Source organism: Agelaius phoeniceus, chromosome 6 (genome assembly GCF_051311805.1).
Source record: "Agelaius phoeniceus isolate bAgePho1 chromosome 6, bAgePho1.hap1, whole genome shotgun sequence".
Classification (NCBI taxonomy): Eukaryota; Metazoa; Chordata; class Aves; order Passeriformes; family Icteridae; genus Agelaius; species Agelaius phoeniceus.
The window spans coordinates 11,736,139-11,761,931 of record NC_135270.1 but is presented as its reverse complement, the minus strand read 5'-3'; the positions used below and the strand labels follow the sequence as shown (position 1 = coordinate 11,761,931).

At 39.0% G+C, this 25,793-nt stretch overlaps 1 protein-coding gene across 1 annotated transcript; it reads left to right on the top strand.

Annotated features, from left to right (window-relative positions):
* Window positions 1–207: 207 nt before the first annotated feature.
* Window positions 208–21,141, top strand: CTR9 (CTR9 component of Paf1/RNA polymerase II complex). Its single transcript, XM_054634815.2, has 25 exons — window positions 208–363; window positions 2,115–2,213; window positions 2,934–3,173; window positions 3,536–3,653; window positions 4,219–4,308; window positions 5,587–5,735; window positions 8,123–8,230; window positions 8,718–8,825; window positions 8,948–9,184; window positions 9,918–10,007; window positions 10,111–10,239; window positions 10,344–10,527; window positions 11,117–11,205; window positions 11,465–11,650; window positions 11,830–11,917; window positions 12,173–12,321; window positions 14,349–14,465; window positions 14,622–14,767; window positions 16,163–16,234; window positions 17,059–17,194; window positions 17,628–17,774; window positions 18,205–18,362; window positions 18,673–18,769; window positions 19,089–19,201; window positions 20,057–21,141. The coding sequence occupies exons 1-25, from the start codon at window positions 319–321 to the stop codon at window positions 20,466–20,468; spliced, it is 3,507 nt and encodes a 1,168-aa protein (XP_054490790.2). The 5' UTR covers window positions 208–318; the 3' UTR covers window positions 20,469–21,141.
* Window positions 21,142–25,793: the final 4,652 nt, after the last annotated feature.

Sequence of the window (25,793 nt, the reverse complement as noted above, 5' to 3'; positions counted from 1 at the left end):
GGAGCCGTGTCCCACAGCCCAGGGAGCTTTACCCAGGTAAACCAGCTCCATTTACCGCTGGGTGCGTGTACGCACAGACACCGAGCATCGCCTTTCGGCGATCCATAGGTGTAAATACACCACTTCCTAGGGACAGGCGTGTGACGGGGAAAGAGCGAGCAGGGACCGCCCTAGTACCGCCCTCACACCGCCCCGGGGCCGGGCCCGGCCCGCTCCGCCCCGTTCCCGAGCACGTCCGGGTCGGGCGCTGCCGTGAGGGGAAGTGCGCGCGGCGGCCCCGGCCCGGAGAGTGGCGGCTGCGGCAGCGCTGTCGCCAAGATGTCGCGGGGCTCCATCGAGATCCCTCTCCGGGACACCGACGAGGCGAGTCGGGCGCGGGGAGGGAGGGCGATCCGTGCCGGGGCGCGGGCGGTCGCCGCTGCCGCCCGTGGTTGTGCCCCGGGTTCGGGGCGCGGGTGTCGCTCGCAGCCCCCCTGGCGGGGTCGCAGGTGCGTGTCCGGCCACGGTCGCGCCGGGCTTTGCTGTGTCAGGGTCTCTTGGTGTTCCTCAAGCAGCGCAAAGACACAGCCAGGGCACAGGACTCGTTCTGTAAAGTTCTTTCACCGTGGAGCTAAAAACTCAATTTAACTTTTCTTTATTTAAGGTACCCTGTCACAAGCCAAGGTTAGGTTCGGGAGAAGTGTGTGGAGATTTGCAGCGTATAACAAAGTTTGACGTTAAATTATGCCATGGCAGATACTAAATTAATAGTGTAGCTAAGTAAGGTGTTGTAACATAATGCTTACAGGTTGAAAAATATTCTCTGTGAATATCTGTATCCCTACTCTTCTGTATACATACACATATCATCGTCCACAGACACATTCATATATGCACAAATACATATACAGAAACAAATTTCTGTATGGCTGCCATTGAGGTTTTAAGTCTCACAAAATTACTTTATTCTGTAGTGTTTACATGTTCAAGGGCATTTTCTTGTGTGACAGAAATGTCTGTCTGAGGTGTCAACATGAATTGTGATCTTGGTGCTGCTGTTGAGGCTAGGACTACTTGGAGATCCCAAAATTCTGAGTTGATCACTAGGGAATACAATAAAATACCCCTCTACTGACCCCTGCTCTTTTTTACTTCCATGTTTATTTGCTGTGTTGGTGATATCTATTTCTCATTCATAACTATTTTAGTTGATGGATGAGGGCCATTATCTGTCAAACAGGAGGTGCTATACAAGATAAACTAAAATGAGCAAAAGTTAAGCAGAAATATTTTTGCTGATATTCCAAAGTCTTGTATAGTCAAAACTAGAAGGTTTTATAAACTGGATTGCTCTAATTCAGCCTACAGAGGAGTCCCAGCATTGGTAATCAGAGTACAACAACTTCTTTCTTGCTGTAAAATTAACCTGTAACGCAGATGACTAATTATTAAAGGCAGCATGGCTGAGTAAGGTGAACTAACAAGCAGTTAAATTGTGTTCCCAAATATCCCATCTGGGGACTACCTGTTCCTTTTTCCTCATTTTATAATATCCAAAGATTAGATCAACATAGGAGACTAATACTCACAAAACAATGCCTGAATGATGAAAAGTTCTTGATGTCATTTGCTGTTCATATCTACAGTTGTGACTATTCAGAAATTTAGCTGCTTCAGTAGTCTCTTAATTTCCTAGGGCATAAGGATGATTTTACAAAATTTCAGGAATCTGAGTCTTAGGTATTGATTTTCTGACACTAGATTACTTTGAAGGTTTTGTCTCTGAGCTAGATCTCTATATTACCTGTAGGAAAAGTTTTAGAAAGTCAGCAGTGTGCAGTCAAGTTGATTACTAGCTGATTCTGAGCATGAAATCCATAGTGAAAGAAGTTGAATTAGCATCTCTGCTTATTCTCCCTCACTTGTATTCCAAACATTAGTTTGTCTTTTCTCTGAAGAGAGGCCATCGCTTTTATCTTGTACAGATTATCTCTACTTCCTTTGTCCATAACCTTGTTTAAACACAAATAATTATTTATGTTTTGTGCTCTGACGGGTCCAGTTTCCTTTGAGCTCAGTGACAGACCATGTTTTTAATGCTTTGTGAAAAGATCATCTCTGTTGTTTGGTTCTAGGTTATTGAGCTTGACTTCGATCAGTTGCCCGAGGGTGATGAAGTTATAAGTATACTGAAACAGGAGCACACCCAGCTGCACATATGGATCGCCCTAGCGGTCAGTATAGATGCAAATTGTGCATTTAAATATTGTATTCACATAATCAAATCATGGTTTCCAGTTCCATTCTCTTATGACCAGTGATAACTGAGTTCCAAACGGGTACTTTATGGGGTCTTTCAGTCTTTGGTTCTAGGCCAGATGTTTCTGACTGACATATGCATATTAGGATTTTTATTTAATCTCTTTTTCCTGAAACAATGCCTCTTGAGTGTTGCTTTCTATGTTTTTTCCCCCCGTAATTTTCCTGGTTTGTGCCTTTGATTATGTGCTTCATAAAAAAGGAGGAGGCAGTATCTACACTGTGGAAAGTATGGTTAAATGTCAAAATGTCAAAGAGGGTTCTTCACTTATAAATAGCTCAAAAAGTTGTGTTTTAAGGTGGTGAGGCACTGGCACAGGTTGCCCTTAGAAGTTGTGGATACCCCATCCCTGGAAGTGTTCAAGGGCAGGTTGGATGGGCCTTTGAGCAACAGGAAAGTGTCCCTGCCCATGGCAGGGAGGTTGGAACAAGATTATCTTCAAGGTCTCTTCCATCCCAGGCCATTCAGTGATTCTAGCACAGAAAAATATTTGGCATTATCAGAAAACCTTTCTCTGATGATACCTACATTTATTTCTGCTTTATCCCTACATCCTAGAAAAAGTGCCAAGCATCAGGTTGGTGTGTTCTGTACTCACTGGGGTGGTGGTGTCTGTCCAAACTGTGTTTTGCAGCTGGAGTACTACAAGCAAGGCAAAACAGAAGACTTTGTGAAACTGCTGGAAGCTGCCCGCATCGATGGCAACCTGGACTACAGAGACCACGAGAAGGACCAGATGACATGCCTGGACACCCTGGCAGCCTACTATGTACAGCAGGCTCGGAAGGAGAAGAACAAAGACAACAAGAAGGAGCTCATCACCCAGGCCACCCTGCTGTACACTATGGCTGACAAAATCATCATGTACGATCAGGTAGAGCAGATACCTGATCAAAAAAACATTTTTGTCAATTAGTGATTGTAAAGAAAACAAGTATTGGTTCACTAAAGGGAAGCTAGAAACTGCTCAGGCTTTAAAGTCTCGTGTAAGCAAAACTTGTTCTGAAGTGTGCGTGGTGCCACCAGCAATAATTCTGTCTAGCTTGTCACACCTGATAAAACTACTTCAGGCAACTTTGGAGTTTGGGAAGGAAGGATTGGTATTCTCATGCTTGATAAATGTAAGAGAAATAATTTAATTGTTAAAAGCATTATTAGGCATTATTAATCTTTTACATAGTCCAAACTTCAGATTTTACAAAGATAAATGTATTGCAAATTCTTTCCCTTGTCTAGAATCACTTGTTGGGAAGAGCCTGCTTTTGCCTGCTTGAAGGTGATAAGATGGACCAAGCTGATGCACAGTTCCACTTTGTGCTCAACCAGTCTCCAAATAATATCCCTGCCCTACTCGGTATGAGTTTATGGATATTTGTAAAAACCTGGTCTTTGGTTGAGTTTTGGAATGAATTATGTGCTTAAGAGAGTGTGTGTAGAGAATGTGATCAAGACACACCTGGCAGAGACTAATTCAAATTTGGGAAGTACAAATAGGAAAAATGCAATGCTAACTGGCATCTTCTGAGACCCATGGGCATACATCCAGTCCAGCTATTTATGCTTCGCTGGTGGTGGCAGTGAAGCTGGACACTGTTAAAGGTGAAGTTACCACTTGTGAGGGGTCAACAGACTGTGCACTTGTAATTTAAGTTGTTTACTAGTCTCAGTAAGTATCTTTCCTCTGGACCAATAAGGAATTAAGTTTCTGCAGAAAAATATGAAAATGTAAATTTCATGTGTTTTCATGTTTGCTTTTTTCATACACTTGACGTCATGAAATCTAATAAAAGTTGTCATTGTCTGAATTTCCTGTTAGTTTTTAACTGTAACTTTTGAAAATGGGCGCAGCACAAGTTAACCATATAATACTTTAATTTCTGGTTTATAATCTTGGTTTTATTCCTGGTATGTTCTAACAGGTAAGGCATGCATTTCTTTCAACAAGAAGGATTATAGAGGAGCCCTTGCCTACTACAAGAAAGCACTGCGTACCAATCCAGGCTGCCCAGGTAAGACAATATTTCCTACTGGAGGTATTTGCTGTCCTTGCAAACTAACTCAGGTCTTCCTAATTCAAATTCAAAGGGCATTTTTGTGGTCTATATCTGTCAAAAGAACCCCAGCCCTCATTATAGAGGGATTTAGGCATTCATTGTCTTGAAGTATTTCTTAATATTTAGAGGAGGAAGTTGTGTTTAGGAAAATACTGTTCTTTTTGGAGTATTACTTTTTAAAGAGGTATTAGAAAATGGGATTTTGCATGTAAGAGAAATTAAAGTTGTATGGAGAGGGAGGGAGCTGGTCAAGACTCTTGCAGAATTTCTTTCTCTGTAACCTCTTGGAATAAGGCTTCAGAAATGACATAATAATAAAACAAGACATAAAAAAGAAACAAGTCATAAAAAGCAAAATTCTACTTATAGTGCATGATGTGAGTTCTCCTGGTTTTGTATTATTTTCTTTATGCAAAAATCTGGGATTGATTTTAATGGCTGTAAAAGTGATACATGGCATTTAGATACATTAATTTGAGGTATTTACGTTAAGGTCATAAATACTTGAAAGTCTCTTGAGAGATGTGATAGACTGCCATAACCTGTCTGAGAAAAGGTTTATTGCAACGATAATGTGTGTTCTGTGGTCTGCTTTACCATAAGATTGATTGCTACAAAAGTCTTAGTTTTCAACAAACATCTTTCCTTTGCTCCCCTTTTTCTAATGGACACAGGTTTGAAACTGCTGTTTATAAATTCTCTGTACTCTTAGATCACAAGCAGTATGATGTGAATTTTCTGTATTAGTCCATGTGTACTTGGTCATGGAAGTTAGAGGATGATAAACAGCATGTGAATCAGTTGATCATTTGAGGAGAAATGCCAGCTAACTTGTTTATTCATCTGTGTTTTCTGAAGACCTGCTAGTTTGGGGTGAACTTAACTTGCCTAAGAAATGTCCAGCCCTTCCATCTGGCAATTTTTTAATGCTTTTCTCTATTATTTTTTAATACATTCCCATAAAAGTAATTTTTTATTTGTTTGGCATTGGAGTCTGTGGGAGATAGATCAGTGTTCTGGGGTTTATCAAGAAATGAAGTCTTATTAATATTTTCAAGTTCATTTTGTGGGCAGCCAAGTATGGGCTGCTGCCTGAAAAAACAGCAAATAGTTAGATGGCTTCACAGCCTTTAAGGAACTATGAAAAACTCTGCTTTTGCTCCAGGTTGTGAAAAAAAGAAAGGCACAAAGTTGAAACTTTGGGATTGTGAATGGTGTCATGTTGTTCTCTAGCCGAGGTTCGGTTGGGAATGGGTCACTGCTTCGTGAAGCTGAACAAGCTGGAAAAAGCTCGCCTGGCCTTCAGCAGGGCTCTGGAGCTCAACTCCAAGTGTGTCGGGGCCTTGGTTGGACTGGCTGTTCTGGAACTCAATAATAAGGAGGTGGGTCTGACTTAGCAGGAATCCATGCTCAGTTCACTTTCTTTTAGCTAAAAAAAGCAAATTTTTTATCCTTTCAAAGATAGTCCAGTTTTGAAATGGGTAATAACTTCTGTGGTTGAATAATTTTAAGTCTGTGCTACCATTGAATGATATTATAGGCATGTGCTTGTGATGTGAGCAGAACATTGTGAATAGCTTTCTTCTGTTGTTAAAAATCTTCCATTCTTTTATTTATGCAAGAGTTAGGCACAGAAAAACAGTGCTGGATTAACTGTTTCATTTAAAATAATAAAACTCCATGGTGAGATATGTGAAGGATAGTCAAGGTAAAAGATATTCCCAGGAGGTTAGTACAAGTTTTTTAGAAGTTTAGGAGTTAAGAACAAATTTTCAAACAAGTTTCAAAGTTACATTCAGGCATGTATGCTGCATGAGTAGGCAAGAAGAAATTTTACCTGGGCTGATAAAAGTACAATTAAGTAGTGATCCACCTTTCTAGGTATTGTATCACTAGAAAAATACATGCAAATATTGCTTAGTTGGGATCGTAACTTCCTTAGCATGGATTAACCATCTCAGATATTATCACTGGAGGATGAGACCTTTAAGTGTTTTTAAAAAAATTCATATTGTTACATAATTGTATGTGGCTAAAATTTAGTGTGCTGCTTTCTGTAGTTCAATAGAACTATACTATTCTATAGAACTATACTACTTCTTTCTATAGAAAGATGTTTTGTTAGCACAGAATGTCTGAAAATTTCTTGGTTTACTACTTTGTAAGGGAAAAAAAAACCCTGTTATTACTTCCATAAAGAAACTAAAAAAAAAAGTGAGTATAAGAGGTTTTTTCATAAAACTACAGAAAGAACCAAAAATACTCTAAAGTCAAATTTTAATAAATTCCACAGAAATTTCATAAAACTACAGAAAGAACCAAAAATACTATAAAGTCAAATTTTAATAAATTCCACAGATGAGAAATTGATCATATTTGGTATCTTTGTCTTTCTTTTCCTGAAGATCTTTTGACTGAAGTTAAGGGATGAGCCCACTCACCTGAAGATACTAAAAGCTGAGCCACTCAAAGATGTTCTGTGTTCTTTCTAAGAAATATATCACCTGTGCTTTACTTCAAACTGTTCTCACAACTTTGTAGTAAAAGTTAGTGTAACATTGAAGAGTTAACACAGGAAAGGGAGAATACTCTGGGGAAAAGAGTCTCTGAATATCAAATTATTTGGTATCTTTTTTGTGCTTAGATATTTCCAATGTTTCTTCCTCCTATAAGATGTTATGATGTCAGATCAGGGTTGAGATCACACTGTGCTCTTATTGAGGTCTATCTGAACTGTTTTTCTTAAATAAAAGCACTTAGAGCTTTGGGACCTCTACCCATCTACTGGATTGGGTTGAAGTTGGACATGAGACTCAAGGTACTGGAGAACTTGGACGAATCGACAGTGTGGTTATAAACCACATTAACCTTTGAAAATGAAGGCAGGAAAGATTCAATATTTCCTTATCCAGGTGTATTGTTATGCTAGGTTTGGAAAGATTGCACCTGTTCAAACTGAAATTGATTTTTTAGTTGCCTTCATGTTACATTTTAACCTCTTAAAACCTAATCTATTCAATAAGACAGCTTTCTTCTCATCATAATTACATAGTAAAGCACAGCTGTTAGATGATTTCATGATAGCATTTTTGGTGTTTCTCTTCAGAAATAAGTACACATTAAGCTGATGTGTTTGTGATACAGATTTCATAGTTGTCCTAAATAAAGAACAATTATTTTATCAATTGTGGATTTGAACTTGTAGGTAAATTACATTTTTACCTGTGGGAAGCTTTCTTTAAAGTGTAAAGCTTCTTTAGAAAAGAGTAAGTTGATGCAATGACATTTCTATGTAAACACCTCAAACTCGCACTGATTTTAAAACGAGATCTAAAGATGTTGTTTAGAATTTGAACATGAAAATATCCTCATTCCACTGTTGAATGAATTGCATAAAACATTGAAACCTGAACCAAACAGGCGCTGGGGACACTGAACAGTAGAAGGAGCAGAAGGAAAGCTGTCTAGGCTGCGAGTGTGACATGTCAAAGGACATCACACTAAGTCTTTTGGGTTTTTTTGCTTTTTTTTTTTTCCTAGAAAGTCCTGCTGTACTCTTTTCCATTCCTGTGTGGTAGCTTCATTTCCCATTTTCCACCTGTATGCTGCAGGAAGAAAAGCCTGTAGCTGAATTTACTTTTTTTTTTTGTGAGCTCAGTATGGTGTTGTCAGAAATCCTTGAGCAGCCTAGACTGAAAAATGGTTTTGAAGATGGTAATAAGATACAGATACTGAGGTGCTGCTGATACCTGTCAATGTTTCATTTTAGGCTGATTCCATCAAGAATGGTGTTCAACTGCTCTCTAGGGCTTACACAATTGATCCCAGTAATCCAATGGTGTTGAATCACTTGGCTAATCACTTCTTTTTCAAGAAGGTAAGAGATCCCTGAAATTTTACAGTTAAATGCTTGATAACCTCTTAACAATAAGAATTTTGGTGTTAGATTCAAATACATTTCATCAGGTGCCTAATATCTGTTAATCTAGATAAAGAAGTGTGAGGTTTTTGGCCTGAATTTTGTAAGAACTTTTCTCAAGAAAACCAAGAAAGGTACACTTACTTAAATCAAAATCAACTTTGTGTCCTGAAGGGGTTTTGGGTTTTTGATGTTTGGAATTGGATTTTTGGTTGGTTGAGGTTTTTGTTGGTTTGTTTTTCCCCCTCCTCACTCTTCCATGCTTTAAAACATGAAATAGAGAAAAGATTAGTAACAGCTAAAACTAAATCTATTGTTATTTAGTCAGTGCTGTGACTAAAGCTTTGTCATATTTTCCAGCTATCCATGTTTAAATCATAAAACCACTTGACCATAAATAAAGTGAAGACTTCCAAATTTCATTTGACTTCCTTATTTTTGTCAGGACTATGGTAAAGTACAACACTTGGCTCTTCATGCTTTCCATAACACAGAAGTGGAAGCCATGCAGGCAGAGAGCTGTTACCAGCTGGCAAGGTCTTTTCATGTACAGGTAGGGCAGTTTTTAAAAGTCCCCTTTGAGTAGACATTTTAAAAAAGTCTCTGTTATAAAAGTTCATGCAAATGTTGCCTGTAAAAACACTGACTGTTCTTCATTTAATTCCTTTTCATTAGGAAGATTATGATCAAGCTTTCCAGTATTATTACCAGGCCACTCAGTTTGCCTCGTCTTCTTTTGTACTTCCGTTTTTTGGATTGGGCCAAATGTACATTTATCGAGGGGACAAAGAGAATGCTTCACAATGCTTTGAAAAAGTCTTGAAAGCCTACCCTAACAATTATGAAACTATGAAAATCCTTGGATCTCTTTATGCAGCTTCAGAAGACCAGGAGAAACGGGATATTGCAAAGGTGAGTTTTCCTTCCACCAGCATCATGTTCATTTGCAAGAGTAGAACTTGGAAATCAGACTTGAAATCAGATTGTTCCTTAAGCTGAATAAAACTCAGGGTTAGGTGGCTGTAGATATGGAATATTTCATATAGGCTGTCGTGAGGGGTTTTCCTGTCTGTGAAGAGTCACAACTTCTGGGCAGAACTGAGACTCCCCTGAGCTCTGGGTAAAGCATGTCCAGGAATTTAGAGAAGCTCCAGCCTCATGTCTCTGTTTGGTACGTGAAAAGAGCAGAATTCTTTCCATATATATATAAAATTGTCTGAAGATGGGAAGTTAGCTCATGATTTCCTGAAGAGAGCAAATCAGCTGGTGATTTCCAGAAAGCACTTGTCCTGTCTGGGCTTATCTGGAAGGACAGTGATGCTTTTTTTTTTAATGAAGGGTATTTTAAATCTAATGTTGGGTAGATAAATGCAAGAAATGTTAGACATTTCTCTAGCTTTTTATGTTGGTCTAATAGCCTTTGTTTCTCTAAGACTTGAAGCAGGTGTTCTGTTCTACAGAAGAATAGAATAATGAAGGAAGAAACCTAATGCAGATTTATTACTGGGCAGATGTTTAGGATGTCTGCTTCTGCAGTATGGTATATCTTTCTAGTGTTAAGGTGAATGCCACTCTTTCTTTTGTTTCCATTTTTTTAAACAAGCTGTGTGTCTTTGAAGTGGCATAATTATCTTCTGTTTTTCAGGGGCATTTAAAGAAAGTCACAGAACAATATCCTGATGATGTAGAGGCATGGATTGAGCTAGCCCAAATTCTGGAACAGACTGATATACAGGTATTATTAATACTCACTTGGTGAATTGTGTGTGTGCTTTTCATAAGAGCTTTTAGAGCTCATTCTCTTCTTTCTTTCATCCACTTTCTGTTTCTTTCCAAAGGGTGCTCTGTCAGCCTATGGAACAGCCACACGCATTCTGCAGGAGAAAGTACAGGCTGATGTCCCTCCAGAGATCCTGAATAACGTGGGTGCCCTGCACTTCAGGCTGGGAAACCTGGGAGAAGCAAAGGTATGCAGTTACTCACAGTTTGAAGGGTGTTTCTTGGCCACACTGAAGTTTTTGGTTGAGGACATTCTGGAGTGCTTCATTGCTCTTTTCTTTCTGTGCTTCAGAAATACTTCCTGGCGTCGCTGGATCGTGCGAAAGCAGAAGCTGAGCACGATGAGCATTACTACAACGCCATCTCTGTGACAACATCCTACAACCTTGCCAGGCTCTACGAGGCCATGTGTGAATTTCATGAAGCTGAAAAGCTCTATAAAAACATTTTGAGAGAACATCCAAATTATGTTGATTGTAAGAAACATTTGGTATTTCAGTTCTACAGCCATCCTTAAAATACCAAAAATCTTCTGGTTGACAGTGTCTTCTGCTCTCCTTATGTCTGTCTTCCCTTGTTTTCACAGTAGCATTGGGGCTGAGTAGCCAGTGCTATTTGCCACAAGCTGCAGCACTCATCATGCCCCAGCCTCATCTGTAGCCTTTTCCCTGCTTGTTTTCCATTGTCACCTGCAGATACCCTTCCAAAGCTTGTGGAGATGGGAGAGCTATTTAAAGTGGAGGGAGGAGAATTATGTAACTGATGGATCCTTATTTCTTTGCAGTTTTTCAGCTGTCTTTAACTTACAAAGCCAACTTAACACATTCACAATAGTTTAACTATTCAAAACCTGCAGTTTTCGTCTGGCCATCAGGGGTGCAAGTTCCTCTTCACATCATATTTCTTGTTGTGAATAGAACATGAAAGGTGTCTTAGTGTTTGCTGTCCTTAGCTGATCAAGAGAAAGATTGCTTTTGAAATTGATGCATGGACAATATTTTCTTTTTACAAGATGACTTTAACCTGTTCAGTGATTCTTATTTCATTTTCTATCTTTATTTCCAGGCTACTTGCGCTTGGGAGCTATGGCCAGGGATAAAGGGAATTTTTATGAGGCTTCTGATTGGTTTAAAGAAGCACTTCAGATCAATCAGGTTTGTACCCCTATCAGTGTTTAACATTAAAACACACTAAATAATAAGTTAACTTAAAATTTAATTTTCCTCTTTTTTGTGATTTTAATTTGTTTAAACTAGGGGAAAAAGAGAGAGCTACCAGATCTGCTCTCTGTGTTTTGTTTGGGGTTCTCTTGAATATGGAATTATGTTTAAGAAGAGTAACACTTTATGCTTGGAAAAGAACCCTTGCAAAGGAAGAGAGTGCTTTTGTAACTTAGAGTTAATTTTTATTTAGGATCATCCAGATGCCTGGTCTCTGATTGGCAATCTTCACTTGGCTAAACAAGAGTGGGGTCCAGGACAGAAGAAATTTGAAAGAATATTGAAGCAGCCCTCCACACAAAATGATACATATTCCATGCTGGCTCTTGGCAACGTCTGGTTGCAGACTCTCCATCAACCCACAAGAGACAGAGAAAAGGTAATGGGCATCTCTCTGCCCTGTGTGTGTGTTTGTTTGTTTATTTTTGTATGTTGTTAGCTGTTCAGAACCTCTTCTTGATGTCTGTTTGGCATCTTCTAGTTCATAAAACCTCTGGGTAGATCTTTTAATACCCCACTTTAGAAGTGAGTGATGAATTGGGGCATTTCTTTCTGCAGGAGAAGCGTCACCAAGACCGTGCATTAGCCATCTACAAGCAAGTCCTCAGAAATGACCCAAAGAATTTGTATGCTGCCAATGGCATAGGTGAATATCAGACTCTAGTTTTGCTTCAGAGGTGATAATATTCTTAAGTTTCAGGGGTGATCATATTCTTAAGTTTCATGCTTTAGTAGAGAATTGTTTTTTCAGGGCCTGAGCACTGTAGAGCGGAGCCCAGGAAATGGCAGCTATGTCAGTTTTTGAAGGGGCACTTTATTGAGGCATATTGAATTTTCTGTGCTAGGAGTGCACAGTGCATGAAGCTGGAAGCTCACACTGTCCATATTCCTCTCCCCTCAGGAGCTGTCTTGGCACACAAAGGATATTTCCGTGAAGCTCGTGATGTTTTTGCCCAAGTGAGAGAGGCCACAGCAGATATCAGCGATGTGTGGCTGAATTTGGCACACATCTACGTGGAGCAGAAGCAGTACATCAGTGCTGTGCAGATGGTAGCATCTCCACCTTGAACTACCTCCTCTCTTGGCTCACATAACTTCTAGATGTCTCTCAGTTGTCAGGGCAGCTGGGAAAGTTTCTGAGCAGTGTTTTAACAAGTTCTAGGCTTATTTCTAACAAGCTGTTGGCTGTCAAGTCTAGATTTAGTAACAGACTGCCAAATGTGGGTAGGGGGTAACAAAGCACTTAGCATATTTTATACTTTTTTTTGGTAGTAGGGTTAGAATTTTGGTTGTGGAATAAATTATTAGCCAGAGTGGTTTCAGTTAGTGTAGTTACTGTATGTGATTTACATGCAGATATTTCCAAAGTAAGTAAATACAATTTGCTGCCGGGGTTTTCTTTTAAATAGCAACAATTCCCATTTTTGTTCTTATAAATGACCCCATGAATACTTTAAGAGTTACCTTAAAAGCTGACTGGGCTGTAATTTCACTCACCACAGTTAAAATCAAAAATAATTCACGTTGAAAGAAATCTGTTGAGGTCAGCTAGTCTGACCTGACCAAGCAAGTAAATGTTCAAGTGTCGACCTGTTCTGAGTAAATTGACTCAACTAGTTGATGAAAAGCATACAAATAAGTTTAAAAGCACAGCATATGTTGAACAGGACAGAAACTAAGAACATACTTGTGTCATTTAAGATGAGTCCTTATTGAGGCTCAAAGGCACTTCGTTCAGAGCTGTTCTGAAGCTTTTTGTGATGCTTAATAAAGAAGTGTTTACTGGGCCTTTCTTACATGCTCAGGAGCTCAGTAGTCACTGTCCTCCAGTGAGCTATTGTTAGCAAGCTTTGGCAGCACAGTCACATTCACTCTGTTGTGCTTGAATGGGGTCTGTTGTTTTTTTAGCACTTTGACTATTTTTATTGACAAAAAAACCTAATTAAAATCTCATTTTAGCAATTGCTTAAGCAGTGAATTACAGTGGGGAAGTGGGTATCACTTTCATCTATCGATTTGGGAGAAAAAATATTTTACTCATTTGCTAATTTATTTAAGAAAAGGTGTTATTAGAAATGTGTTTGTTTACTGAAGTGTTTTATTGTTCCCTGGGTTTTGCTATGCAGTCACAGTGTGACATACATTATATTGGACTCAAAGGGAGACAAATTGAAATTGCTAGCCCATCTTACTGCAGCCACAATAATTATCCTACTGTGTTCTCTACCCTAAAGCATACAAATCTGAGGCAGGCTTGAGCTAAACACAGAATCTTGGATCCTGAAGGTGCTCACAACACAGTGAGATCCAAGAATAACAACCTCAGGTGTTGCAGTTCAGGGCAATTTTTCTGTACTTGAGCTGCAAATAAAATATGCTTTATATTCCTTCCTATTTTGGAGGCTTAGAGAGGGTGAAGGGTTCCTTGAGAAAAGAGTATGTCAAACAGAAGGTGCTTTTTACTGAAAATGATAACATTTGCTATCTTTTAAGCCTTTAATTCTAGACCCACAGAAGTTAGAGTAACAAGTCATCTTTTACACTTTAGAGAAACTGATATCCCTTGGCATGGGTAAGTTCCTCAGCTGAGCGGACAGAGCAAAGTTGAGATATCTGGAAAGTCTGATTTTTTTTTTTTTTTACTAATTACATCAGATATATAGAATTAGTATATTAGATATATTTCAATTTGTAAAATATCTGACATGAATAAAGAAAATTGATTGTTTTTTCCCCCCACATACTGTGGAGAATATTTGAGTGATCTTAAAATGAGTCATGTTGGTTGGACTTTGTGGCAGTAAATGCTACTTTAAAAAGTATTCTTTTGTACTTAAGACCTACAGAGCCTTCTGGGCTGCAGCCACTTTCTAGAAAAAATCAGGTACTTGCTATGGAATAGGAGAATGTTCTGATCACTGAAAGGGAGGCACCCATGTAGCATAACACACTTCTTTAAAAAACAAAAAGCATATTAGCAGTAATGCTTTTTGAGATTAGAAACATTTACTAGAGTTAGCTAACCAAAATAACAAACCACTGTTGCCTCACACTTTGATTTTTTTCTTTTATTTCAGTATGAAAACTGCCTCAGAAAGTTCTATAAGCATCAAAACACTGAAGTCTTGTTATATTTGGCCCGGGCACTGTTTAAATGTGGCAAATTACAGGAATGCAAACAAACTTTGTTAAAGGTATGGATCTAGAGCATCATGGATCACAGAATAAAATTACTGTTAGTTGTGTTTCTTTAAATTTGGTGGTCTGGGGTTGAAATGATGGTGTTTATTCTCTTTATGTCATTTCTGCATCACGTTGTAGCTTATCTTAAAAACATGTTTTTTTTCCAGGCCAGGCATGTGGCTCCAAGTGATACAGTCCTCATGTTTAATGTTGCTTTAGTGCTGCAAAGACTTGCTACCTCTGTCCTGAAAGATGAAAAAAGCAATCTGAAGGAAGTCCTTAATGCTGTGAAAGAGCTGGAGCTCGCCCACAGGTAAAAATCATTTGTTTCTAATCCTTATAATCCCTGTTGTTGTCCCCTACAGTGTACTTGCAGTACTGAGCACAAATCTGGTTAGAAGAGCAATCATCTTCTACAAGGCACTGTGTAATTCCAGAGTTTCTAATGGGAAAACAAAATATTGGGCCTGACAAAACTGTGTGTTCAGACTTTGTTCCAGAACCAGTTTTGTTTGACCAGGTGCCACTATGTGTTTCTCAAAGAGTTTTGTTATTGCTGTGACCAAGATGCTCTTCTTCCCAGAAATGTACAGTTGAAAAGATGTTGATAATTATTCTACAACTTGAATACTATTTTATGACTTCTTTCAAAGCAAACTATAAGGCTTAAAAGCAAATCTGTTTATCTTACATAAGCATAATTAATGACTAGCAGTCCCTAAAGACTAATTTCACCCTCCTTTTGGCAAGTAAAGCCCACATACTGTCACAGTTTAAGAACAGAAACAGTTTCCTAAGTGCATTTGAGATATTTTAGTTCTGTTTAAAAAACAATAATAGAAAATTTTGTGCAGACACCAGCGTGATTAATCTGATCCAATTGTCACCATCCTTGAACAGAGCTTTCAACCATTTATCCTTCTAGGTGTGGCTGGTGCATTCCTAGCTCTGCTGTTATGTTGAGGATGGAAGTTCTAACTTAAGTTCTAACTTAAATTTAATGAGAAGCTTGTTATTTACTGTCTTGAAGAAGTTGCATGAATTTTTTTTGCCTATTAACTAAAATTTTTGGAAAATACTCTCCATAGTCTAGACCTCAAGCAAGGAATTTTTATATTCCTATACCCAAGAATTTGAGTCTAGCACAAAACCACTTTATTTGGAATGTGTTCAGACACAGGGTAGGTATATGGGAAGAAACTGTGGCAATCTTGAAAGTTAGAAGTAATTTTCTTTTAAATTTGAGAAACTTTTCAAAGCACTGATCATCATATCTTACTTGGAAGTTTGTTTATTCCCGAGGGCCTGTCCACTAGGTCAAGGAGGCTGTTCTGAAAAGATTTTTGAAAAACAAATTTCCCTTCCTTCTCTTATGCTGAATTCAGGCATGTAATCTGTGACAGATAAATCAATCTTTTGGGGTCAGCAATATTCTTACTGATAGGAGCCAGCAAATGAAATTTCAGAACTCTCTTTAGAATTTTTCCTCTCCAGAGTGGTTTTAGAATGCTTTAGATTTGGAGTACTCTGAATGCACTTTTTAACTGTTAAAAGGTGCTGGCACAGAGGAAATTGCTGGGATTTCCTCATCTTTTGAGTTCTACAGGTTTGTAATTCAGGACTAAATGGTTTGTTTTAAGGCGAAATTGCAGTAAATATATAAGTAATGCTATCTTTGCTTACTTTGGTTTCTTGTGATTTCCTCCAGGTACTTCAGTTACTTGAGTAAAGTAGGTGATAAGATGAGATTTGACTTGGCACTTGCTGCTACAGAAGCCAGGTAAAAAAATAAAACAAAAACAACCCACAAAGAAATCTTTCATTCAGATTCTAAGGGGAATATTTTTTGTCCTGTTTTTTTGGGGTTTTTTTTAGTATTAAAACTAGATTCCAAAATTTCAACTGTCAGTCTGTTAGAACAGTAGAAATACAAGTGCCAGGCTCACTCCCTACTACTGTTTCATTCTTTTCCTGTGTTTCACTTCTGCACATTCTTGTAAGATCTCCACAGCCCCATACAAATATTGTGTGTTGGCCATCCTGCACTGTACATCTGAATGGGTATCATTGAAACACTTTGTGCAGAGAAGAAAATTTCAATATTAAAGAAATGTCATTTTGGCATCAGCGAAGAGGGGGTTGAAAGCACCTTGCTTTAAAGTTTGGTGTGACTTGGACACTTTATGCAACCTTAACTCTCATACTATTGGGTTTTTTCAAGTTTGAATTTTGCCCTACCTTTCTAAAAGGATTTGTTAGGTTGTTGTGATTAAATACAAGTTCTTATTAACCATACTTCTGAAGCTCTCCAAATTGGTTGGCATGATTCCTTTTATGTTCATGTGTGGGTTTTCTGTATATGAATTGGCTACGTTTGAAGTGTGAATCAATATGTTCTGAAATTATCCAATGGAAAAGAAATTAGCTTACTAAAAATGCTTTAATTTACTCAAAAATCTGCACTGCTCTTCTTTGTGCTATTTCAAGTAGCTGTTTTTTTAGTTCATTGAGGATATGAATGTAGTGTTTGATGCAGGCACTTTGTAAAAGCATTTCTTTTTGTGTTTGCCACCCTGCCTTACCTGAGAACCTTGGATTTTGCAGGCAATGCTCTGACTTACTGAGCCAGGCCCAGTATCATGTGGCTCGGGCACGCAAGCAGGATGAGGAGGAGAGGGAGCTGCGTGCCAAGCAGGAGCAGGAGAAGGAGCTGCTTCGCCAGAAACTGCTTAAAGAACAGGTTTCATCCCTCTAAATTCTGTATATTGCATTTTATAAGTGCACACACTGACAATACCTGCTCCTGCTGCTCTGGGGTGGTACCTAGTAGCTGTTTTTCTTAGTCATAGTAAGTGCCAGCTGAAAATATTGCAGCTAACAGGTGATGCTCTTTCTTCCCCATAGCCTCAGAAATATTTAGTTGTATAATGAAATAAAATAGATGTGCCAGAAGTTCTGCCATCAGCCTTTTACCTATTCTACCGTGGGCTTTTTTGTAGAAAACTTTTTGTAAAACCTTTTTTTTTTTTTTGGCATGTGCATCTTCTGCTGTGACACAGAGCATCAAAAAGCAATTTTCCAGTCTCCTGACAGCAAATCATTTCTGTGCCTGCTGTTATAATCACTGTGGGGTGCAAATACAATGGTCATGGTTGGCTTCCTTGGTGTTTCAGGAAGAGAAGCGCCTGAGAGAAAAAGAAGAGCAGAAGAAACTTCTGGAACAAAGAGCTCAATATGTGGAGAAGACCAAGAATATTCTGATGTTCACTGGTGAAGTAGAAGGATCAAAGGAGAAAAAACGTGGTGGCGGTGGAGGCAGGGTAGAAAGAATGTTTTAATCTTTTTTTGTTTTTTATTTATTTTAAACCTCCTTAATTTTCCCCTTCTGATATATAGTCTCTTGCAGGAGCACAGGTTTTTAATTTCAAACTCCTAGGTTCTACTGAGTAAAATTGCACAGGTTTAATACTAAAATGTGAGAATTGGAAGCTAATACTTAAAAGTTCTGAGCGTGGTGGCATCATTAAAATGTATTCAATTGTTAAAAAAACAGAAGATTATCTTATGTGCCAATTCTAAATCAGTTTCTAAATTACACCTCTCTGGTGCCAACTTTGCCATAGTCTCTAGAAGGTCTGTATTTTCGTTTCTTCCAGAACATGTTCAGCTAAATTTCCATTTTGAAGTGGTTTCTAGTAGCTTTGTAACTGGGATGTGAATAATAGGTTGTGTTGTCTGTGTTTCTTACAGCGTTCCAAAAAAGGAGCAGGGGAGTTTGATGAGTTTGTCAATGATGACAGTGATGAAGATCTGCCCATCTCTAGAAAGAAAAAGAAGAGGAAGGGCAGTGGCAGTGAACAGGATGGGGAAGAAGAGGAGGGTGAGAGAAAGAAGAAGAAGAGGAGGAGGTAGCTGATACTTTAATTAATTAGTAATTAATGTCAATTTAATACTAGACTTCCCTGAGCAATAGTAGGGCTTTTAAGTAAATTCTCTGCAGTCTTTTGTAACAGTTTAAAAACAAACTCTTATCAAGATGTCCCATGATTATTTTTTACTAACACATTACACTTTATAAGACTTAAGCAACCACTCTGCAGAAGAAGTAGGAGTAACACTTGAAGAACTGGGCATTTCTTGAGATTGGTATTTTTGTATTTTTTAAGGGTTTTTTGCAATATTATGCTTTATGCCATATAAAATGTGTTTCTGTTCAAGACCCCAGAAGGCAGATGAGGGGAGTGATGATGAGGAACACGAAAACGGCCCGCGGCCTAAGAAGCGACGTCCACCCAAAGCAGAGAAGAAGAAGGCTGTAAGTTAAACCCTGAATAACTGCATCACTCTCTAAATAAGTGTTTAGAGTTCAGCATTACCCTGGTCAAGAGAGATTTATTAGTGTTGAAAATTACAGCAAAACCTCCTGAAGCCAACTGCTCTTAGAGCTTATTTTTATCCTCGTCCCGTGTTGCTATTGCTGCTTCAAGGATGAAAAGGATATTTCCAGGGCCATCTAGAACTAAGTGATAGTAAATGGAAAATTTTTTAAGGGCTTGTCTGGTTTTCTGAAAGTGTTTCTACATTTGGGCCCTGTGCCACATGAACAAGCAACTCTTTGTTTTCCCCCTATACAGCCCAAACCAGAGCGTCTGCCTCCTTCAATGAAAGGAAAGATCAAATCAAAAGCCATCATTTCATCAAGTGATGATTCTTCTGATGAGGACAAACTCAAAATTGCTGATGATGGGTAAGAACCTTAATTAACTTTGTATGAACTTAGAGTTTCAATGCATGCCTTCAAGAGAAAATGCAGTGTTAATGAGATAACATGAAGATAATGAGAAGTTTTTCATTGTACTCGCAACATCTCTTCTCAGTTCAAATTAATTCCACTCATTCTTCTAAAACTAGTGTGGAAAATGCATGTATTTTATGATTGGCTTTTCGCAGATATGAAAATGAATATTCTATGTGTTGTGTTAGAAAGTAATGCTGTATTCTCTTAAGTACTGTGTTAAATATGGTTTTATGTTAGAAAAAATGTTAAAATAGAAACGATGCTATGTAGGATACTTTAAAAGAAAGGACTTGCAGCGAGATACCAGCCACAGGACACCTAAATCTTTCAGAGAAAAAGAATTTTTTGCCCTCTTATCAGAAGAAACGAACTTCTTCCCGCCTCCAAGGTGCTGTTAGGATTCAGAGGAAGAAGTTGGTGATGACCAGACAGAATCCTGTATTTGAGTGGAATTTATGCATCATATATGAAGTGTATGAATATGCAACAGGCTATTGCTTTTAAAGGTTAATCCTCTGTTAACAGGGGTCCCTTTTCGGGCTCCTGCCGCCCAGAAAAAGGTACCCAGACATCCGTAACTCTTTGTCTCTATTGTCTCATATTGTCCTAATTCAAATTGTCCAAATTATTATTCCTCTAATTGTATTACTATTTTTATAACCATTTTATTACTTTTAAAATTTTAAAAACAAGTGATTGGCGTTTTTCACAACTAGCATTACCCAAATCCTGGTGTCTTGCTTTACGTATCAGCTAAAGGGAGCACCTTTTAATACCATTTTTTCCCTCTGCTTTTCCCCACAGGCACGCTCGAAATAGCAACAGTGATTCTGAGGAGGGCGAGCAGCAGCACAGCAAACGCATTGTTTCCGACAGCGATTCCGATAACAGGAACAAGTCGGGCAGCGAGGCCGGCAGCCCCCGCAGGTCCAGCGCCCGCGCCTCTGAGGAGGAGTCTGACAGCGACCGGTCCCCGAGGAAGAGGCGGCACTCGGAGTCGGAGCAGTCGGACAATGAGTCCGTGCAGTCGGGGAGGAGCCGCGGCTCCGGCGGCTCCGAGAACGAATCGCGGCCGGCTTCGCGCAGCGCCGAGTCCGACAGGGACTCCGAGAGGGGCTCTGACCACGAGGGGTCTGCCAGAGCTTCTGGCAACGAGTCCGAGCCAGAGGCATCCAATGATGAGGGCTCTGAAGGGGGCTCGGATGACAGCGATTAGAGATGAATTACAGACCCTATTTTTAAAAAGTTCATGTAAATACATCTCAGTTACAGGGGAGACAGAATTTTTATATTTCAAAACTGTGATTTAAAGAACCTTAATGTTTTAGTAAACTGTTGTGAGACCTTCTTGTGATTCTTTCTATTAGTTACTAATGGATGTTTCTCTAAGTTGGCTTATGGTGTATTTTTAAATTTAAACCACTGTAGGTGCACAGAATCTCTGTCCTGTAGTCAGCACACCAAGGATGGAATGCATGTAAAAACTATGGAACATAAAATCTCCTTAGGTGGTTCAGTGTGGCTGAAACTTTGTTCTGTGATTAAAGATGCATAGATGGATCTTAAAATCCTACCAGATGCAACAAAGAGCTATGGATATTTATCTTTTTCCTCACTCGGAGTAAAGGTCAGTAGGGAAGTTTTTCTTACTTTCTATTAAAGAATAAATGTGCCACAATGCAGCTCTTTTATGTTTTCAAGGATTTGTTCTTTTGCTTCTGTTTTTATGTTAAATCAGTTGAAAATGTGCAGATCTTAGAGAAATTTTATAAACTAGTGATGCAGATTTAGATGAAATATTTAAATTGGCTGGTAAAGACATTTGGGAGAACTCTGTATTACTTGAGAAAGGTAAAGCTGCAAGTGTCACAATAAAATGTTCTTGCTTATTTGCTTGGAGTGATTTATTTTACTTCTTAGAAGGTATAAGCAGAATACCTGAAAAAGTTGAATTTGGCATCTCTTTGGAGGAAGTGGTCCTCCCTGTATTGTAAGTACATGGCTTTGGAACTAAGTCCTTTCACGTAATGTGTTCAGGAATAACAATGAAAAATTGCTGTGCTGTAGACTAAATTGGATTTCTCTCCGTGGTTCTGGAAAGGAAATGTTTTCCTCTTTTTCATTGGTCATTAATTCCTATGTCAAGCATTTGCTAAGAGAAGGTTCTGTAGGTCTGGATAGTGTATTGCTACCAATTCTAATAGACTGTATGGCCTAAATATGTTGCCTTGTTTTTAGGAACCTGGATTGTCACTACTGGTAGTTCACTTGAAGCACTAAGTGAAAGTGATGTTTCCCATGCTGCTATTTCTGGTTTGTTGTGAGCATGAGCTGTTCTCATTGTGGATTGGTTTGTTCATGTGTTTGTGGGCTGTTGGTAACCATAGCAGACAGCAGAATGCAGAACACTCGAGAAGTCTCTCCTTGTGGCTCAGTTTGGTATCAAGTTTGTATCTGTGTTCTTACCTAAAACTTAGCATCAGAGTAGAAGAACAACCCTCATGTTTGCTGGGTCAGAGCAAAGCTGAATCATGACCCAGAGCCACAGGGAAGCAGTGGATAGCTGAGCTGGGAGTGCTTGGTGTCACATGGCTTCATTTATGAGGCTGTGGAAAGTGTGAGGAAATTGGTGCAGCTCAGGAAAGCTGATCCGTGCAAAGTGAAACAAATGGAGCACAGACAGCAGTGGCAGGTGTGAGAGTAGCCACCTCTTAACAATAGGAAGGAAAAAGATGTACAGCACTTACTATGGGATCTTAGAAACTTTTCTCTGCTTCAAATACACCTCTGCTGTCATAGCTTTATCATGTTACTAATTCCGTCTTGTGAAAAGTCTGCAGATTTTGTTTGATGCTGTATGTACAGAAAATACATTTTGTGTTGGCTAAAGATAGCTGTAGATGATGAAGTGCTATGTGGGTCATCAGACCTAACATCCAGCTGGAGAGAAGTGCTTTCTGGAAGTGTAAAATAACAGGGATTTTCAGACATCTCTTGTGAGAGGTATTTTTTGTCTCTTCACAGAAAGGAGTTGTATAAGGAGAGGTTATGACTTAATACAGCTTGAACTGTGTGATGTACAAGAGGCCAATCAACAGGGACAGAAAGGGGACAAGGGATGCTTTTGCTTCACTATTCCTCTGCTTTTATGTAGCAAAAGAGGAATCAAAAAGCCACCAAAAACCAGAAGTCATTTTCTTTTTTCTTCCCTTTGAGAGGAAAGTTAATGGGAGGATTAAGATTATGTAAAAAGTCATGTGTTACTGTATATGGTTAGAAAGCTGTGTTTTAGCTTAATTCATATTTTCTAATGCTTGTTTTTTGAAAGTGCTGTGGTGGAATAACATTGCCGTAATTCTCTCTTGGCAGCATTCCTTGCCTTCTGAAGTAGGTGGTTGGCTTGCAGCTACTAAATTCCTTTATTTTTAGCAGTAATCTATTCCTGGATGAAACACAGCAAGTTAGAAGTGTAACACTGCCTTGCTAGAGAAGTGCTTTATTCCTAGTTTGTGTTTTGCATCCACAGTTTTGTGATGTGGATTGCATCCATTCAATCTATAGTTCCATAGACCTATAGGCTGCAGGAAGTGTTTCCTGCTGAGCTCTGTTGCTGCTCAGCATTTTGCTATCCTCATGTGTGAGCAGCACATAATCTCGAGAATACAAGAGGAAAGAGGCATGTAGAATTTGCTCTCATTCCTGAAATTTGTAGATTTGGCCTTTCACAGAACATTTCAAGTGTAACTTGACAAAAAAAAAAAAAAGGTGGTGGGTTGGGTATTTTTGGGGGCTTTTTGGAGGAGGGGCAGAAGAGGAGAGTTGGTTGGGGTGTGTGTTTGTAAAATCTTGGGGTTCTTAATCCACTTACTCAATTTTTTCTTTCAGAAGCTTTTGCAGGTCAGTACTTGGTGGGAAGGAGTAGCTGTCACTGCTGAATGACAAAGCATCTGAGTGTAAATCGATCATTCTCTTTGCAAATGTCCACTTCTGCTCATTTAACTCAGAAAACCACAGTACTCTATCCACACAGAAAAAAGGAATATATCTGGGAATGTGCTGCCAAGGAAGGGTTTGGACAAGGTAAGACCTATGGTAGGAGAACAACAGCTAAAATTTTATCAGTTCTTTATATAAGGAAATGCCACTTCCTGGGAGTAAGTTGCTTTCCACATTAAATATTTCACTGCTTACAGCAGTGTTTGTTGCAGCAAAGTTTTAAACTCACATTACTGTTGACATCTTCTTTTAAGACTTGCAGGCTTTCTGGAACAAGTTTGCTCCCTCCTTTTTTCTTCCTTACTTTGTTTTGCAGTTTTTTTAGACTCCCTTGTTAAATATTGGTAGTTACCTTACAGTCAATAAATCTGGAGCTCAGAAATTACCTGGAAAAATTCCTACAGCTGGAGCAGCTGTCAGCAGAGACAGATTCAGTATTAATGTGAGTACCAAAACAAATTGGCAATATGGATGTGAAAAAAGGTGTGTAACTGAATGCTCATTATTCTCATAGCCACAGGTACTTACTCCTAAGAATAATATTTTGTTATTTATCTAACACTAATTGCTCTGCAGAAGAGGATTTGAATTGGAGAGAGAATCTAAGGGAATACCAGGCATGGGAATACCTAGGAGAGAAATTCAAAGTCAGTATACTGAAAATGAGTATTATTTCCATCCTGTCTGTGACTTTTGGTCCACATCTGCTCAAGCTTCATACTTTTATACTAGAAATACTTAGAACTTCAGAATTTTTTGGTCTTGGCTGCATTATAGAAGGCTCAGTTCATGTGTAGTCATGCAGCTTCTAATGTCTTTTTACCTGTGGTTCATAACCATTGGTGAGATTAAGAATGCTCATCATAGCTGTGTTGTTCTTTAAGTACCTCTTGTTGTTTTTTTCCTCTTTTTAATTCTTCCTTTGCCCTGAGGCAAAAACTTCTTCACTGCAGCTTCCAAAGCTTGGGGCTGGTGAAGTAATTGGGGCTGGCAAACTTGATTGAGTTTACCTCCATTTGAAATTATAAATACTAAAGAGTCCCTATTGCTGCTTCTAAATATGTGTCCTCCTTATTTTATACATTTCCCTGTTTGGAGATGCCCCCAACATTGTTGTGGTGTTGCCTGAACTCCAGCAGTGCTGTTTGGCTCAACAGCATACAAGAATTTCATATCTTCCCACCCAGCCTTTGCTGATTAAAATACAAATGCCCACTTTTAGCTGAGGAAAACATGGGGGTTTAGCACCTGAGAGTGAGTTTGTGGCAGTGACTTCTGGGCTGTTTTCTTTTGCCTTGGAAGGCTCCAAGCAATGCTCTGGCTCTTGGAATGTTTTTGAACATTCAGAGTTCTTAGCACTTGAATCTCCTCTCTTGCCTCTCTCATATGCAAATCCCACATGCTAATTGCAACAGCTAAAACATTCTTTGACACACCGAGGAATATCTAAAACATTCTTGGACATTTTGAGGAGCACTGTGGGCCCACTCTGGTTCTTAGGGCCTCCTGTCAAAGGTGCAGTTGAGTTGGTGGCACAATCTATCTTCAGTGACAGATAGGCCTCAGCCAGAATGTTCCAGACTGAGTCTGCTAATTCAAAAGTGACTTTCTGATTTAGGGCACACAGGTAGTAGTAGAGAGATCATCTTTGCTGGCTGCTCATTCTATAGGACAGAGGAGGTTGTAATTTAAGAAGAATCTCATGTAATGCTATGTTCCCTCTGGTTCCACAACTCTGTTAGAGAAAACTGGTTTTGGAGTCTTCTCACCCTTGCACCTGAAGGTTCTGGCTGTACAGACACTGCTGAACCACAGACTCCTTTAAGCAGAGCTAATACTGATAAATACTAATAAATAACCAGTCTTGCTCTGAGCTGGTGACAATGCCTAAGAGAAGATGAAACATCTCTACTCTTTAAAGACAGATAACTGCTTTGTTCCAGCTTTCAACAGAGTTTGAACTGCTCTAAACTGTCTGTATCTGTTTTGCTGTGCTAAATTATTCCAGTGTGTGTTCCATTCTCATGGGAAGCTGTCTAACCAAAAGGTAACATTCTTTTTTCTTTTGGGAAGCTGTCCCAGACCAGCTGGAGAGGAAGAATTATTGTCAGCAGCTATTTACTAACACTAAAAAGGAAAGAGGAATTAGGTCTCATTTGGGTTTGCAGAATAAAGCACATTCATGCACAAATCCGAGGTGGTGATTTTAGTCAAAGTGTTCATACTGACAATTCCATATTCATGCAGCTGTTTTGTGGTATGGTCATTGCATCTGGGGAACTGGCATGGACTGCAGGAGATTGAACCCATAACTCTTGGAGTTTTCCTCATTTCCTTCTGCAGTCTGGGCTGCTCAAGGTTTGTCCAGGCAGTAGCCAAGATATGGCTATGAGGTAATTAGGGGTTGCCATATAAACAGAATGGTATTACTGGAAGGGGCAAGGAAGGAAAGAAAATCAATGATGTGTCAGATCAGTGCTTAGATGGATATTATTTATAGTCTTGATCCTTAATTACTTGGGTCTCTGTATTTCTATTTTGGATC

Excerpts from the sequence above, each read along its gene's own strand:
- CTR9 (XM_054634815.2), top strand. The coding sequence starts at position 319 with ATGTCGCGGGGCTCCATCGAGATCCCTCTCCGGGACACCGACGAG. Across the intron at positions 5,736-8,122 it reads TGGAACTCAATAATAAGGAG|GCTGATTCCATCAAGAATGG; the intron begins GTGGGTCTGACT and ends GTTTCATTTTAG. Across the intron at positions 19,202-20,056 it reads CTCAAAATTGCTGATGATGG|GCACGCTCGAAATAGCAACA; the intron begins GTAAGAACCTTA and ends TTTTCCCCACAG.